General features: G+C 41.6%; 1 protein-coding gene across 1 annotated transcript in view; it reads left to right on the forward strand.

The window, feature by feature from the left end:
- The first annotated feature begins 4,918 nt into the window (after positions 1-4,918).
- CARMIL2 (capping protein regulator and myosin 1 linker 2) overlaps positions 4,919-18,510 on the forward strand; it is a 55,737-nt gene continuing 42,145 nt past the window's right edge. The window contains exons 1-11 of the mRNA XM_033158855.1: positions 4,919-5,152; positions 7,173-7,259; positions 8,231-8,340; positions 9,181-9,258; positions 9,995-10,071; positions 11,412-11,516; positions 12,707-12,776; positions 13,481-13,562; positions 14,167-14,263; positions 15,512-15,569; positions 15,894-16,069. Of these exons, the coding sequence (XP_033014746.1) occupies positions 4,996-5,152; positions 7,173-7,259; positions 8,231-8,340; positions 9,181-9,258; positions 9,995-10,071; positions 11,412-11,516; positions 12,707-12,776; positions 13,481-13,562; positions 14,167-14,263; positions 15,512-15,569; positions 15,894-16,069 (1,097 nt within the window). The 5' untranslated portion in view covers positions 4,919-4,995. The remainder of the gene's footprint in view (positions 5,153-7,172; positions 7,260-8,230; positions 8,341-9,180; positions 9,259-9,994; positions 10,072-11,411; positions 11,517-12,706; positions 12,777-13,480; positions 13,563-14,166; positions 14,264-15,511; positions 15,570-15,893; positions 16,070-18,510) is intronic.

The raw sequence follows: 18,510 nt of genomic DNA on the forward strand, positions 1-18,510 counted from the left end.
CTTGTGATTTTCCTGCATTATATACAGGTAAATGTTTAAAAGTAATCACTTTTATATGGCCTGGCTTATAATTTTTGGAGTCTTCAATACCATAATCTCTGAAATCTCTTTATTACCCATGCAAGATAGGTGTATATTATTGAGCTTGAGAGATAGTGGTTTACCTAAGACCAGCTACTAAGTTTCTGGCAAAGGATAGGTTTGGATCTAGAACTTGGATCACCTGTAAATTCTGTTCTGCAACATTAACTGCTAATATCCTCTCACATTTACAGGTGGTTTTTCAGAGACATACGCTGCTCTCTGTGATTACATTGGCTCCCTTTCCAGAGGAGATCCAGTGGTAAGACACAAGAGTTAAATTAGTCATTCATACCAAAACAACATGCTTATGAATAACCCACAACTCTATGGCAGGAAAAAAGTAATGGCCAGAAAATGCCACCGTTTCCTTGTCTCCCATTGCGTCAAAGAGTGTAATGTGTGCATGCACCTTTTCCAGATGCTGATTTGGCAACTCATTTGTGTCCGTATTCCCCCAGTTCCATCCTGCATGACCTGCGTACAATTTTTGTGTGTGTGTAAAGTACAGTGGTACCTTGTTTTAAGAACAGCTTAGTTTATGAACAACTTGGATTAAGAACGCTGCAAACCCAGAAGTAGGTGTTTTGGTTTGTGAACTTCGCCTTGGAAGCAGAACATGTTCTGCTTCCTGTTGAGTGTGTTTCATTTGTAAATTGAGTCCCCCACTGCTATGGGAAAACACGCCTTGGTTTAAGAACGCTTTGGTTTAAGAATGGACTTCCGGAACTGATTAAGTTCGTAAACCAAGGTACCACTGTAGTTCTCAAGACACAGGTATGCCAAGAGTCTGGCTCAGCATACTGATATTAAGCTCATCATTACTCTTGTGTGGAACTCTTCTGCTTAGAGATGGCCAGGTAGTGCTGTTAGTATCGTTACCATTATGTGAATTTGCCAAATGGCCTCTTACCTCCCTGCAATGTGTTAATGTATTTTATTTTTATTTTTCAAGGATGTGGATAATATTTATCACAACCAGGAATGCAGGGAGTTCAACCTGCTGGATTTCAACCACCTCCACAGCCTGTGAGTCCCTATAAAAAAAATTGGGTGGGGAGTGAGAAGGGTGAAATCCATGAGGTGGTATTGAAAGCTAGTCCTATGCAGATTAGACCCATTGTAGGTAATGAACATGAGTAATTTAAATTCATTCATTTCAATGAGTAGGACTTCACTGAATATCACCTGATATGCAGTCATACTGTCAGGGAACTATCCCCAACTCAGCGCAGAGTGGTGCAAGGGCTCTCAGGATGTTACAGAGAGCCCCAGTCCCACCTTGCCAGCAGTACCTCCTCTAGCAGCGGGAGGAGTGGTGAGGCATCCAGCGAGGAGGGGGTGGTCTCTCAGGGGGAAAGGTGCCGAGGCTCTGGGGATGCACGAGAGACCCAGCACTCACACAGTTCAGTGGGCGATACAGGGGGTGCGCAACTTTCGTCGCCCCAAAGGCATTGTGGGGGTGAAACGAAAAGATTGGAGGCGGGGTTTTCGTATCCCTAAGCTCTTTTTGTTGGGGTCAGAACCGGAAGGGACCATTCCCGGATTCTGACACCACTTGATACGACATGAACTTTTTAGCTCTGCACTGTACATAGTTTGCACAATATAAACCTTAAAGGAAACGTGGAGTTCTGGCTGCTTACCTCATGAGCAACTAACTGAGAACCTTACACATACTATACAGTGTTACAATAGCATGAAATCATCAGTATTCTAAGAAATTCAGGAGTTCAGTCTCCCAGTTCAAGCCATGTTTATGTGTCAGTGCAAAGCTTGGCTGAGCAATGCTGAGTGCATTTGAGTTTCAAGATACTCAATGAAGCAATTGTGTGATTCCCTTCAATTCCCCTCATCTTCCCTAGAATCATAGAATAGAATCATAGAATCATAGAGTTGGAGGAGACCACAAGGGCCATCCAGTCCAACCCCCTGCCAAGCAGGAAACACCATCAAAGCATTCCTGAGAGATGGCTGTCAAGCCTCCGCTTAAAGACCCCCAAAGAAGGAGACTCCACCACACTCCTTGGCAGCAAATTCCACTGTCCCTGCATTGGCCCCAAGTGTGTCTATCTAGAATGTAGCTGAAGACCTCCATAAATAGGCAGGCCTTTTGAATCTAGATCAAGGGAGTTACTGTGTTAGACAATTTTTAAATAATCTTTATTGGCTTTTTTAAAAATAAACTGTTCTTTTTAAAAAATCAAGTGAATTGTGCCTTTTAGAGTCTAGATTTTAACTATTTAAATTCTAAACTAATTTGTAGAACTGAATAAGCTACATCTCTTGTTGGTTGCATAGTGGATTAGGATAGGTGGAGGGGGCCAATGGATAGCTGAGTTGTTGAGCACCTGCTTTGTATGCAGAAGGTCCCATTCCTGGTTCAATTACTAGCATCTCTAGGTAGGGCTGGGATATTTCCCTGCCTGAAACCCCGAAGAGATGCTGCCAGTGAGTGTAGGGAATACTGAGCTAGATGGACCAATGGTACAACTTGACAGAATACATTTTCTATGTAATATTGCTTTGTCCTGTTGCAGAGATGTGGCTCTTAGTGTGACTAGCCTGTCATTGAATCAGTGGTTCACAAGGCTGTGCTGCAAGGACTTCAAACTGGTAAGTGCAATGTGCTAGGCTTTTTGGCAAGGACCTCCCTGAGATGGACAGAAGCGTAAGACCACAGGATGCAGCCTCCTTGCTGAAGCCAAGCAGGTCTGGGTCTGGTAATTGCCTAGATGGGAGACTGCCTGCAAATTCCATGTATACCACCTTGAGTTCTTTGATGGAAGAAAGGCAGAATATAAATCAAACAAATAAATATAAATTGGAGAGGGATTACCAGAGTATATGCTTCACATGCAGAAGGGCTTGGGTTCAATCCCTGGCACCCCCAATTGAAAGCATCAGGTAGTATGTGATGCAAAAAGTGCCTGGAGTGGTGATGCCAGTTAGAGTAGATAATACTAGGCTATATGGACCTGGTTTAAAAAGCATCCTTCTTAGTTCTTATGATGATGACGACAACAACAACAACAACAACAACAACGATGATGATTGGCATTTGTGTGGGCAGCTCACAAAAATTAAATATTAGAAGTACAATACAAAACAATAAAGAGAATGAAAATGTGCTTCTTGCAGATTTACGACAAAATATAAAATATAAAACTGAGATGCTCAGATTAAGAGCACTAGCTGTTTAAAAACTCTGGTATGTGCCTGCCATCAAAAAGAGCATAAGAATGGTGCCAGGCAAGCCTCTCTTGGGAGGCTATTCCATAAGCATGGTGCTGTTACCAAGGAGGCCCTCTCCTGGTAGCCACTGAATTTAGCAGGGGCACTTGGAACACAACCTCCGTGGGAGAAGGTGAGTTTTCAGAGTAGGGCGGGGAGAAAATCAGAATATAGAAAAGAGACTTTTCCATTTTTAGTCCCACAATTTTCTGCTAGTTGTTAATATGTTATAGGGGTTAGTGATTAATATAATGTCTGTTATCCCCCCCAATAATTATTTACAAGTTCTTTGATAATAACTGCCTCTGCCTCTTCTATATGTCAGAAGTAAAATGTCTTCCTGAACCTTCCCTAGCAGGGCTTCACAGTATATTTTATTCTGCCCTAGAATTTGGATATTCTGGACCAGATTCTCCATGTTCTCAGCAAATCAGTGACTCTGGAAGAGCTGGTGTTGGAAAACTGTGGCTTGAAGTTGTAAGCAGAAAAAGTCTGGAGGTTTCATTATGAATATGTTGTGAATTCATAATAAATGGTGGTTGCTGTTGGGAGTGGGACACTGCATGAGAACAGGTACACAACATCATGCAACAAACAGCTTCATAATATATCAGCATGCTGTGGCAATGATCAGACCATTTATTTAGGATTGAGCAAAATGTCCAGCAAAAGAATTAGGGATGTTATGGAATCTTAGTTGATTAATGAAATGAGTTTAAATGTGTGTCGTAAACCAGCCTTCACTAACCAGGTGCCCTCCATATGTTTTGGACTGCAACTCCAGCCAGCATGGTCATACACGGTTGTAATTTAAAAGATCCAGAAGGCACTGCAAAATCCCATGGAAGATGGACAGCATTGTGCCAGTCACACACAAAGTGACAGATAAACACCAGTTTAAGATACAAGTGCAGCACACACCAACTAGCTTGCATACAGATTGGAAAAATGAATACTTAAAGCTATGAATAGGAATGTGTTGGGAGTAGAGCATGAGTTCTAAGCTCTGCCACTTAGATGTCTCCATGCCTCCTGCTGTGGTAACCAGAACTATTTCTGATCTTCTCTGGCCTTCTGTTTTTCTTCCAAGAGAAGAACTCAAGAAGACTTGAGTAGGAGTTTGTGCTGCACACATGTGGGTTTAAAAAGATCCTCATGGGCATCCCATCAGAACATTTTCAGTCAGATTGACTTTGACCTTAAGTCTGGGCTAAATTTGCAAACCATGCACCAGTCAGCAGGCAAGTTCCATCCAGGAGTTCATATTTTGGTCATAATGTTGAGTGTTCCACCAACCTCTGGCAAATATAGGATGCTACCAGGTTGCCCCCTAATCTTGGAACTGGAGTGGGAGTCATGGATCATCCTCACCATTGTGCTCCACTCAACATATCTAAAGGGATGGTTCCCCTCCTCAGTCTCAAGGTCAGGAGGAGATCTTAGCAACACAGAACCAAAATAGAGCTTGGACTTGCTTCAGACTGGGACTTGCTTCCATGCAATTTGTTTCCAATGATGAGTTCTCCATCCCATGCTCCATGGCTGGAGTTGAGAGGAGAATAAGGAATTGTTCCTAATCTTTGGATGGGCAGCACAAATCAGGAACAAGGTATCAACCCTTGGGAGAGGAGCAAGTTCTTAGTGACTACAGATGTTTGGTTGGCACGAAGGGAAGTCAAAATGTGTGAGTCACTATTTTCATCTGTGGTCTTGTTACTGTGTGAAATCTTTTTACCTTGCAGTGATTTTGCTCAACGGATGGCCCAGGTGCTTCACAATCATCCAAACAATACCTTAAACATGCTTAATCTTTCTGGAAACCTGCTTGAGGACCGAGGTAGTGCATTTCTGATTTCTCGGCCAATACTACATAGTAGTGGCTTGTGTGTTCTGGCCATAATAATAAACTTGGTTCACTGTCTTAACTATTTACTTGGTTGCTCTATTTTCTGGCTAAATCCTCCTGCTTGCAGTTACCTAGGTATAAAGAATCTCATTTGTTTCTGCCTTTAGAACTTTCAATTACAAAAGTTGCATGCTCTGCCCTCATGAACTGAGAGAAAAGAGACCTTTCCAAGTCTTCAATTAGTTTTGAGTGCTTCAGCTGTTACTCATTTATATGGTCTTTTAATTTGTTAAATGATGCACCATCTTTACTGTGTGTGTTTGACCTTACAGTAGCCCTATGAGGTAGGTGACCAACAGTCTCCCTTTACCAATGAGAAGCTAAGGCTGAGAAATTTGTCTTAAATCCTGCACTGAAGAAGAGGTTGGATTTGAATGTTGGTCCAAGCTTAGCTCTGGCCCACACTGGCTTAAGCAGTAAGATTAACTTGGGAAACAGGAGTAAATTTGTTAAACAAATGGCGTTTAGTGTGTAATTGCTGCATGTCATTCACCTTGGGGAAAATTTGCATCACGATATCATCATCCAATCATTATATAGTCCTATGTTTTCCTAGTGCTGCTTCCATCTTTTGTAGAATTTCTCCAAGTCTAGATTGCTTTTGTGCTGCTTTTTCAATATTTCCAAGTGGCATGGTTGCAAAATGTGTATTGATACATTGGGCAGATAGACTTTCCCCCCACTTGGCAAACTTTGACTATTACTTTTCAAGTGGTCATCATATTATCACTGTTCCTCTTTATTTATATTTGTTCTTTTAGTTAGCACTAAAATGTTAATATCCTATTTTTATATATAACTAAAACTCCCATCAGCTCCAGCCAGCATGGCCAACAGTAAGGGATAACAGGAGTTGTATTCTGACAGTATCCTGAGGGCCCAAGCTGAGGAAGCAATCTTAAATAAGAGTATTTTTCTAAAACTCCCCACTGCCTTACTGGTTGTCACCATTTTATCAATGTGTTCCCCCCCCCCCAATTTAAAATACTTCTAATCTAAAAACTTTGCCTAAGAGCCATCTGGAACATCTATATATCAAAACCTTTTTTAAAAACAAATCATGACATCTCGCAGGTAATTACTCTTAAATGAACAAATGTTGTTGTTTAGTCGTTTAGTTGTGTCCGACTCTTTGTGACCCCATGGACCAGAGCATGCCAGGCACTCCTGTCTTCCACTGCCTCCCGCAATTTGGTCAGACTAATGTTGGTAGCTTTGAGAACACTGTCCAGCCATCTCGTCCTCTGTAGTCCCCTTCTCCTTGGTGCCCTCAATCTTTCCCAATATCAGGGTCTTTTCCAGGGAGTCTTCTCTTCTCATGAGGTGGCCAAAGTATTGGAGCCTCAGCTTCAGGATCTGTCCTTCCAGTGAGTGCTCAGGGCTGATTTCCTTCAGCATGGATAGGTTTGATCTTCTTGCAGTCCATGGGACTCTCAAGATCAGTCTTCTTTATGGTGCAGCTCTCACTTCCATACATCACTACTGGGAAAACCATAGCTTTAACTATACAGACCTTTGTCGGCAAGGTGATGTCTCCGCTTTTTAAGATGCTGTCTAGGTTTGTCATTGCTTTTCTCCCAAGAAGGAAGTGTCTTTTAATTTCGTGACTGCTGTCACCATCTGCAGTGATCATGGAACCCATGAACAAATACCAAGATGCAAATTAAATTATTGATCAGAAAAAAGAACAATGTAAAAAAATGATGGGTTATTTTCTGGCCCATCTATGTGGATGAAACATAGCAGGATATGTGCAGAAAAATTTCAATACCGCCACCACCACCCAAGTTGTGTGGAAAGTTGATTGTTGCAATGCCACTTGTAGTTTACTATGGCAGAATAATTATTGGGTGGTACTAGGAACTGCCTGCCTAGAAGCACCACTGAAGTACTGGTACATGGCAATACAATTGCATTCTATGTCTACTCAAGGGTTCTGTTCTCTCTTTAGGTATAATTGTTCTGAGCCAGAACTTAGAGCAAAGCATCAAGGGCTTCCAAAGCTTGAACTTTGCTAGGACCTCCTTGACTCCAAAAGGTACAGAGGGAAACACTTGTTAGTCCATGGTTGAAGGGTTTGGGGTAGTGGTACTGTTTCAGGATGCTGTATTAGGATGGCATTAGCACATCAGAGAGAACTGAAATCTAAATCTTCATCAGTGGTATCTATAGTATCATTATTGTAGTGTCATTATTAATGTTATCTTGCTGTGAGATTTATTGCAGTGATTAGATTTTTGCCTTCATTCTTCCATATTAATGTTTTATTAGTTCTATTAAATACTGGTTCCTATTCCTTTTTTTAATAAAATAAATATACATTGCCTGTTTTCTTCACTGCATGGATCCAGGGCTGGCCAAAGCAAAATTTAAATTTAAAAATCCAGCACGACACCCCCAGAGCTTGGTATAGTTAAACAAGCTGATAAAAAAAACCAACTGGACAATTTCTGTTCTTTAATGGCACTGGGACCAGCTCAGGCAAATATTTACCTGAGATGGAAAAAAAACAGCATGCTCCATGAGTACAGCCAAGTAAAAGTGTATAGGAGTCAAGACTGACCACTTGTGGCAGAAAATCCCTTAAATGCCTCTTACCGGGAGGGAAAATACAATAACTCTAACTTAAAGTAAGAAGTTGCTGACCTTTCATGACATCAAAAATCAGTTGACTGAGGTGAGGTAGCCACCTCACTCTACCTAATGGTAGAGCCAGCCCTGTAACAGGGTCACTGGATGGAAGACCTGCATGTACCAGTTGTTGATATTTAACAAATCTATAAATTTCATTGGCGCATATCATGCAGCTGTGCTTCTCTAGCTGAAAGAATGCTTTCTCACTTCAGGTAAAGATTTAGTTCTCTGTACATACTAAATTTCCCCAGTCAATATCAGAATCTGAGCTAAGCAAGGCCAACCTTGCAAATGAAACAGTTGCCCTCCACCTTCCTCTGTGTGACTTGGCACTTGCATCCTTACTATCTCTTTGTGATTTCTCTTGCCTGCCAGGAATGATGGCCCTTTGCCAATCTCTAGGCTCCAATAGACTATACAGAACTACTCTGTACCACTTGGACCTTTCTGGGAACCCAGGGAGCCTGGCCACTGAAGGTGCAGATGTGAGTATTCACGGCTCCTGGAAACTGTGTAGCAGATGTGTTGCGCCTCCTGTTTCAGACATAGACAGGGAGTCAAAGTTTGCTCCTCAGCCCCAATGTTGCTGTTTTGGAATTACAGTATTAAAAGATCAATGCATCTAGGTTTCATTAGGTTTTGCATTTCTGCAGAAGCTAATGAAATAACAGAGTCAACAATGCTATTCTGGAGCTGTTGTCTCCTTGCAGGAAAGGTTTTCTGGGCCTTTCACCTTCTCTTCCCAAAACTTCTCTTGCTGTCTAGTCTCACAAGACCTGTCGATGCTAAAATATTCTGTTAGTTCACAAACTTTAAGTTGTCTCATCACTGGGCAAAGTCATTGGATAGTTTTAGTGGCTCAAGGGGTCACTTTTGCTGGTGATTCAGGGCTTTAAATGTGAACAGCTCAGAAGCATATAGGTAAACAATTAAGATATTTTTGTTCTATTCACTTTTATACACTTTCATTTGTTTTTTACATTGAAGTTTTATTGATTTTAGTTTTAATGATACAGTATATTGTTTGTTTGTTAGACTATACTACACCATTTAGATTTTTCTGAAATATTAAGCAGTTTATAAATGCTTTTAAATAAGGAACTGAGTCATGTTCTATCTAGAAAGCTCCAGATATTAGTTTAGCAGTGGCATTTAGGCCTGTTGGAGCTTCTAGATAGTTTTCAAAGGCAGCTCTAGAGTACATTAAAGTAATGCTTGTGGTGGACCTTGCTGTCTTACAACAACAGCCGCATTGCAAATTTCTTTCTCAACAAGTAAATCTGCTCTCTCGCTCTCTCTCTCTCTCCCCCTCACTCCCCTTTCAGGGCTTGTTTTCTTTCCTGAGTCAGCCAAATGCTTTAGGTCACCTTGATCTCTCTGGGACAGCCTGCGCTTTGGATGTGGTGAGCACCTGACAGCTGTTGCTATTTCTTACTCTTAAGCATGATGTACCATGTCATTTCCCCAGAATGAGGATCCTGTATTATTGTGCCGTCACAAGTGCACTGAGTCTGATGGGGGGGGGGGGGTGTTATGGAAAACACTTGAAGTTCCTTTAAAATGAGTCAGACCCTTAGTCCATTTAACCAAGTATTGACTACTCTTGCTGGCAGTGGCTGTTTCTATTTGAAAATGGAGTTTGCTAGTTATTTTGTTTGTTAAAACATTCATATCCTGCCCTTCCGTTGCAAAAATAAACAAAATCGATACCATCACTCTGGGCAGCTTACAACATTCAAAACCTACAATTTCATAAAACAGCAATATAAAACCCTCAGCCAAAATGACTGAGGCTATGTACATATTATATTTTTAAAGCACATTCATAGCACATTTCCCAACTCAAAGAATTCTAGGCACTGTAGTTTGTTAAGGGTTGCTGAGAATTGTAACTCTGAGAGAGGTAAACCACAGTGCCCATAATTCTTTGAGGGGAAGAATGTGCTTCAAATGTGCTTTAAAGGTATAGCGTGTGAACTTAGCCTGAACCAGCAGTTAAATCCAAAATATAAAACTTTTTATGGAACCCAGTGGCACACTGTCATAATTCCACAGGGGACCATGAGCTTGTTTTGTTTTTTGTTTTGTTTTGTTTTGTTTTCTGCAGTTGTCCATGACCTTTTCCTCCTCTGTTCCCAGCTTTTTGATGCCTTGGCTGCTGGTTGCTGTGAAAACCTAATCCACCTGAACCTATCCAAGAATGTTTATACCCACAAGTAAGAGCTTGGTGTGCTTTCCTTGCACCTTTCTGGCAGGCTACTTGGGAGCAGTAGCATATTATACCAGCCTGCAGTTTTATTTTACTTATTTATTTCACTAGATTTATGTACCATAAAACCTCAAATTGGTGTACAAAAAGATAACATGGCATAAAAGTTGGTAGAGCTTCTAAACTGAGCTTTAAAAAAAATCCATAAACCATTGTGATTTTGGGCAAGAGCCTGAAAAGATACATGTGAAGCTCTTTTGTTCAGTGTGTTTCTAGAGTAATGACTCACTTCCTGATAGCCTAGTCCAGATGTCTAAACCTGACTTGGCTCCTACTTCACATAAAGAATCTGCATTGCTCCTGAATTCAAGTTTAGGTGCTGTTCTTGTGTTGAGTGACAATCTTGTACATTCTCATGACTTTGGTTGCAATATATTGGCAGAGGATTACATTTCCAAATCAAGCTTTTGACTATGAAGATTTCGTGGTGGAGTGTATTCAGCCTCCCCTAAGGTCTTGGGACAGACTACCTGAGTCTCCTCTGACAATCACCTACTTTTAAGGGATGCCCTGTGATTAGGGAAGCTGGTTGTCTCATTTCACCTGTCTGAGCCAGGCAGGGGAGCTGTCCAGCAGTGCAGACAGTCAAAGGACCTAGTCCTGAGCCAGGAAAAAGAGCTGAGCAGAATAATGCTTTGCTATGAACAGGTCTTCCAGCTAGCAGCAGAGGGTTTAATTACTCAGCCTGCTTGTCCCACCCTTCCTGGGGTGCTAATGGGATCATGACCCTGACTGTTTTTCTTCTTTTGACATGGGATGCCTTGTTCAGCCAAGTGAGCACAGTAACATCAGAACTAAGCTTCATTTTGGACTTTCTGCCTTTACTGTTCGTTAGGATCCTATGGAGGGTCCAGAGTTAAGGGATGAGTCCAGTTAAGACGTATCAGGTCTCACAAGTCTGCAGTTTCCCTGGATGGAATATTGTGGAGCTGGTAGGAGTGTTAGTGTTCCTTTTGGGTTCCTTGTCTCCCCTATTCCTGGAATTCATGGTGACATTATAGGAACATAGGAAGCTGCTTTATACAGAGTCAGACCATTGGTCTAGCTAGCTCAGTATTGTCTATGCTCTTTTCTCCAGGTTATTGGGAAGGGAACCTTTTCAGCCCTACCTGGCAATGCTGAGGATTGAATCCAGGGCCTTCTGCATACAAACCAGCTGTTCTGCCACTGAGCTATGGCCCTTCCCTTCATCCTCCTCTAGTGAGGAGGTATTTTCTGATCCAGTTCCAGGGGTCTGTGGGACCTGACACCTGCCCATGGAACTTAAGTTACTGCATTTCTTTGCAGAAAGAACAGTGATGTTCCTGTTGGAATCAACAATTTCTTCAGCAAAGCCTCTGCTCTCCAACATGTTTCATTGGCTGGAACCAAGTTACCAACAGAGGCTTTGAGGTGAGGGGTAAATAGCTGTTTTTAGCTGGCTCCCATTAGAGGAGGGGGAGAGAGAGACAATATTGAATGTGCTCTGGATTCAAGTCCCATATCTACCATAGGTTGCTGTAGTCTTGTGTAATTCATTGTTCTTCCAGCTATGGTTCCTCATTTGTAAATGAGTGATCTATATTGAAGGACTACTATAAGGATGAAAATAACCTCATGCATAGCAAATTAATGGCTGTGTTTGGATGTCATGATGAACAGCAAATTATTGTGATGAGAATACACCAAGACTTTCTCCAGGCTTACACACTCTTCCCCTCTCATTCTCTGGTGTAGCTGCAAGGAATTCAGAAGCTTTCACTTCCATTTTCGATGACACACCACTTGTCATGCCATCTAAATAAAACTAACTGTGGCTAATCTTTTTTGGCTCGTTTGGAGGGGGGAAACCCAACTTCACACCAACCATAGTTTATGAAGCTGGCTTGTTTCAACCAACCATAGTTAAAATTAACCACAGTTTAGGGTTCTGAAGTAACTGGAAATAAAACTTCCAATCTCCTCCTCACAGCTGTACTGCAAGAGGAGAGAAGAGGAGGGGGAGAGAAGTACACGAGCTCTGGAGGAGGTTAGGCTCATTCTCATAACACTAAACTGTGGGTTAGTGTTTCATCTGAATGCAGCTTATATGAGCAAGTAAATATGAGAAGGTAACTAATAATAATAACAAAAAAGAAAAATTGCTGGACAGGCACAAAAGGTATACTTGACTATTTCTTAGCTGAGTGGGCATGAAGGAATGAGGCACAGTCAAGATGAATTCCGTAACACACACATTAATTTATGGATTTGCTGCAGAATGCATAAAGGTGGTGGGTTGTTTTTTTTGACAAATCCATTGAGGAGACAAATCCATGATGTTTGTTTGGAATCTCAATGGTTAGAGGTAGCTTGCTGGAAGGCAACAGCAGAGGGTGGCTGTTGTACAATGCTGAACTTTTGATCTGATCCAACACAAAGTAATTCTTACCCTTTTGGGGTTCAAAGAAGTAAAGTGGTGAGCTATTAAGGATTAAATGAAGCATTTTGGGATGGAGTCAAATCTATAGTTGAGGGGAAGAAGATACAGAACCAGGTTCCACCCATGACACCTGGCAGTTAGAGCTGATCCCTACCCTTATTTCCTTTCTGGTTTGTTACAGAATTTTGCTGCAGGCCTTGGCATATAACCCCCAACTGAGTGGTCTGCACCTGGACCTCAGTAGCTGTGAGGTAAGAAGGGACACCCCCCAAAAGTGTACCTAATAAAAGTTGCTAGAGAGGTTTGAAGAACATGTAGGCAAAGGGACAGATGATATGAAGTTTGTTTTACAGTTGTATGAGACATGGTTTATATCTTATGAATCAGATTTAATATTATCCAAAGTGGAAATACCATTTTAGGTATGCACTAGGTAAAAATTCAGTAGAAGCCAAAGTGGGTGGCTTTACCTAGCAGTTGGAAGGAATATTTTCTTGAATAATAAATCACTAGATTCATGTGGTTTAAGGTTCTCTTTCTCTAGCTTAGGTTTCCACTGTTGAATGGCTAAATCCAGTATTTTCCAAGTTATACAAAAAGTAAATGTAGCCATTTTTGCTTACTAGACGTGACTATATCAGAGGTGGCATGAATAGTTGCTGGGAATCAACAATGAAAGAGGGCTATCGCCCTGTTACCCTGCTTGTGGGCTTCTCAGAAGCATGCATGTGGTTTACCACCATGAGAAATGGGATGTTGGACTATTTAGGTACTTGGTCTAATTCAGCAGGGCTCTATGTAATGTTCTTAATAAATATTACCAATAAAAATTGATAAAGCTGAAGCTCAGCATATCAAAACCAAGAAATCAAAATAGCTCTGATCCAACAGAGTTGTTCTTATTTTTTATGTTCTTACTATTTTTGAATATGTATCAATTGTCTTCATTTTAAAGCTGAAATCAGCAGGTGCCCAGGTGATCCAGGATCTTGTTTCAGATGCCAGCTCAATCAAGGAGTTGAATTTATCCGACAATGGTAGGTCTATCAGTTCCTTAGACTGCCTCTGTCCCTAAGACTGAGGGAGACTGTGTGCTCTTTAGCTCTTTCGGTCCCCCTCCTTGCCAATCTAGGCTTATCTGAATAATACATATTCTGCATTAGACTAGGATCTGTGGATGGTCTTTTCTTTGTGGTATGTTAAAAGTTATCTGCTACTTTTAACATCCCATAAAGGAGCCTGATACATATCCCAACAAAAGAGCAAACACACCAAAAGAACACGCCAATTGGAATCAAGGTCTTTGCTGGTTTACTGGAATCTAAAGCAAAAGTAGCTAACCTTTGGCCCTCCAGATGTTGAACTACAACTCCCATCACTCCTGACCCTTGGCCATGCTGGCTGGAGTTGGTGAAATTCCAGCTGCATCTGGAGGGCCATAGATTAGCCCCCTGATCTAAGTGTTGTTTGTTACAAGGTTTCACAAGCCTGCCTCACCTTGCTATGTCTGAATTATATCAAATCTCGTGTTTAATCATTTGTTTTGGTGGAGGCCCTTGCTTGCCTGTGACCAATCAGCCTTGCAGGACCCCCACCTGCACCCATGAGGTACCCACACATACACAGCTACTCTTTCTGCAGGCTTTGATTCTGACATGGTGACACTGGTGCTGGCCATCAGTAGAAGCAGATCCATCAAGCATGTTGCACTAGGGAAGAACTTTAATATCCGGTCCAGGTAAGCACTTAACACTCTGTTGGCAATTTTAAAAAAGTTAAATACTAGTATTAATACATACACGTGAGATGGAGCAGAAAGCAGTTTTTTACATACCTAGGCTATTTTTTTTATTTGCTTGCTTTTAATAGTTTCAAGCCTCCATTTCCATACCTAGAGGCAAACCCAAAGCAACTCGTAAATTGAAAGCAATAAAGACATGATAGAAGTACCATGCATTGCGAAATACAGAAGAACAGACTAATAAAAATAACAGCAGGGATGGCAAAAAAACAACCCAAAAACCTGTACACAACGTAACTGATTGCCCATATCCAACAGCACTACAAAAACTCAGGTTAAAATCTAAAAGCAGAGCCAGATCAACCAAATGCCTAGAGCATGCAGGGGGATTGCATCCCTTCAGCGTACAACTCCCATCATCACTTGCCATGGGACATTCTGGGTGGGGCTGACCAAGTTTTAATCAAACAACATTTGGAGGGTCACAGGTTCCTCACTCCTGGTATAGAGCATGAGTAGGCAAAGTAAGGCCCGGGGGCCAGATCCAGCCCAATCGCCTTCTAAATTGGGCCTAAGGACGGTCCAGGAATCAGCGTGTTTTTACATGAGTAGAATGTGTCCTTTTATTTAAAATGCATCTCTGTGTTATTTGTGGGGCATAGGAATTCGTTCTTTTTTTTTCTTTTTGCAAAATATAGCCCGGCCCCCCACAAGGTCTGAGGGACAGTGGACCGGCCCCCTACTGAAAAAGTTTGCTGACCCCTGGTCTAGAGTATAGTGACCCAATGAACCTCTTTGGGAAGGATATTCCATAAAATTGTCACCACCACTGATGAGACCCTGTGCCTAGTGGATGCCAAGCAAGCTTCATTCGTCAATGGCATCTAGAGCAATGCCACATATATTGAACACAGCATATGTGGAGGCACGTATGGAGAAGATTGTTCTTGATAGTGCAGTGTCTTAAGCCATTCAGGGGTTTAAAGTTCAAAAGCAACACCTGAAATTGAGCTGACTGAAGGTCACAGGCAGCTAATGCAGATCACGTAAGATCTAAGTATTATTCCAGTCCCAGCCAAGAACATTGTGGCCATGTTTTGCACCTGTTGAAGTTTATCGATAAAGTATTCTCTATGAATCTAGTGAACCAATGTGACACAACAGGAACCCACTAATAGCCTATACAGGTATATTAATCAGATTCAGAGCAGGAAAATTAGTGGCCTTTCTGCCTCTTTCTCCTAGGGAGACCCTAGCTGATGCTTTGCACCGAATTGTTCAGCTAACTCAAGATGATGACTGTGTAAGTATGGAGTTCTAAAAGGACAGCTTCATTACCTGCGTATTAGCATGCTTTGGTCAAACTTTGAAATCCTTAATTATTTCTGGTAAGTACATGCTCTCATAACTCAGTGGAGCTTCCTGTTGTCTGCCTAATTTCCACTGATTTTAACCTTACCACATAGGGATGGACTGTTTGTCCATAGTCACTTTTGTCCATTGAATGGTCTGTGTCATAGACTTGGCACTGTGTGTTTGTGTGTGTGTTCCATGCCCTCTGCAAACAAGCAACATGGTTATTAGCATCTTGGGGTCTCTGTTACGTTCTTCCCTGATTTTATTTCAGTCTGTCGAATCCCTATCAGTGGCAGAATCTCGCCTGAAACTGGGAACCAGCATTATCCTAGATGGTTTGAGAAGCAGGAGCAGCTGTCTTGTCATGCTGGATATCAGTGGTAATGCTATGGGAGACGTGGGTGCCAAAATACTGGCAAAAGCTTTGTCAGTGAACACAACACTCAGGTGCGTTCACTTAATTTCTTTCACTTGCATAGGTGTGTGTAGGTAGATATGTAAATTGAAGGGGAGAAATTTGATTCAGTTCACACTTAAAGGGGAACTTACCTAATTTGCTCTTTTCACTTATTTTTTTTTTTGCTCTATGAAAGGTTTATTTCTTTATAAACATATGATTTTTATACATCACAAAGGTCTTAAGATAACTGGGTGCTTTTGCCTAATTTGCTCTTTTGAATCAAGATGCAAACCAAAATACAATCATCCTTTGAAATTCACACTTTTCTGAATTTTGCAATGCAGTTCTCCAGCCAAGTAATGTGTAAAAAAATGGATATAAAGGGGTAAAGCGTGCACACAGATGTATATATTATTGAAAATCACATACAAAAATGCATTCTACTAGGAGGAAATTGCCTTGCAAAAAAATGTGTATATTCAGCAAAATTGTGTGGCAAAAATGTGTATATTATTAGAAATCAACGCTTAAAATGCTGATGGATTTTGATGAAGATTTTTTCAAATTAGGAAACAGATGTGAAAATGTGAAAAACTGAATTTAAGATTGGGAAAAATTAGTAAGAGAAATTGACACATTTCCTTATCCCTAATTGGAGAGGGATTATTGTAAGTCTGCATATTGTAGGGGTCATAGCTCAGTGAAAGAGCACATGCTATCCCAGGTGCTATCCTTGTTTTTTTCCAGTTAAAATGGATTTATTAACAGGTGATGGGAAAACTTCTCTCTGAGCCCTTAGAGAGATTGTGCAAGTCCAAGAAGACCAAATGTTGCCCACGTGCTATTTGTCAGAATGGCCAGGGAGAATAGGGATTCTATTTCCAGCAACATCTGGAGACCCAAGGTTGGGAAGGCTGAATAGGCTGACAAATAATCTGGCCATCTATAAAGCAGGCTAAAGAGGGCTCATGCTACGTGCCTGGGATTGCAAAAATGCATTTTGGGGGAGGTTTGTGTTTTCAAGCACCTGACATGTCATAGTACACACCTTGTGAACTCAAGGGCTTGCTGTGCTCTCCTGTGTGACTGGAAAGTAACATGCCTCTGTCAAGTCTAGTGTCTACTGTGCAACTTGGTTCTATGCTGCAAAGCCAGGGTGCCCACAGAGATCAATGTATGGCCTCCTTTGGAAGAAGGCCCCTTCCATGTGCATGCCTTTCTAATAGCTGTTCCTCTGCAGCATAGCTGTCAATTTTCCCTTTTTTTGCAGGAAATTCCCTTATTCCAGCGCAGTTTCCCATTGCAAAAAAAGGGAAAGTTGACAGCTATGGCCGTTTCCCAATGCAAAAAAAAGGAAGGTTTTGACAGCTCTGCTCTGCAGGCTGCTCTGGGGAGTCTAGTACATTTAGTCCCTAGCAGTTTTGCAGTATCAAACAAAACCAGTAGTTTAATATTCTATTCTGATGGTGATTAACCAGGTGCCTTTAGAAGCCCAAATGGACAAGTGAACCTGCCATACATTACATATTGTTACATGTTGTGCTGACTGGGGCTGATGGGAGTTGAAGTTGAAAACATCTGGAGGACATCAGGTTGGAGAAGGCTGGGCTTCTCTGACTGGAAGTGGCTATCCAGCATCTCAGGCAAAGAAGACTCTTTCCCATCACCTGCCACCTGAAATCTTTTAAATGGAGATTCCAGGGATTCAGCTTGTAACATCCTCCATGCAAAACACATGCTCTTCCACTGAGCTATGTTTTCTCCTCAGACACGATAGCTATTTCCTGTGTTTTCCCTCACCATCTGGTAATTGAAGAAATGCTGCTTCTGAACACAGAGGCTTCATTTGGCTATTGCAGCCATGAAAACTTTTTCCTTTTAGGAAAGTGTCTAATTCTTTTTTTTTTAAGGGGGAACAAGTCTGAGTCATAGCAATATGTGTCATGTGAAGGTATAGTTCCTTTTGTTTAAAAAATCTATACTCCTGGGTCTAAGCAGGAGTTTGCTTTGTCATAGAGTGGGGCTTCTGTTTCTAACTTTTTGCACCCTCCCCCTGCCCCCAAACTGGTGCCCTCCATGTTTTGGATTACAGATTCCATCAGCCCCAGCCAATATATGCTGTAGTCCAAAACATACGGAGGGCATCACGTTGGGGAAGGCTGAATTAAACACACACGTTTGTATTTTGCATACTTGCTAGGGACAAATTGGATGTTACTAGGGAAACACAGGGTTCCCGGCTGACTCTTCCCTTCATAATGTTCATGTGAGTGTTGGTGGTTGCTATTTGCAGGGAGAATTAGTTAGCAAGAAGAGGGATGATCTAGCCTTCTTCCTCTGGTGATAAATCTTCCCTGTAAGTGTCCGCTCTGGGTCATATTTAAAGGTTCTGCCCTGCTGGGCCCTTAAACTTGAAGTGGAACCAGCTGTAGGGGAAATAGCTGTGGGGAAGGAATTTGCAGGCAGGGAGTGTCCACAAGCATGGAAA

Source organism: Lacerta agilis, chromosome 8, assembly GCF_009819535.1.
Source record: "Lacerta agilis isolate rLacAgi1 chromosome 8, rLacAgi1.pri, whole genome shotgun sequence".
In the NCBI taxonomy this organism is placed as follows: domain Eukaryota; kingdom Metazoa; phylum Chordata; class Lepidosauria; order Squamata; family Lacertidae; genus Lacerta; species Lacerta agilis.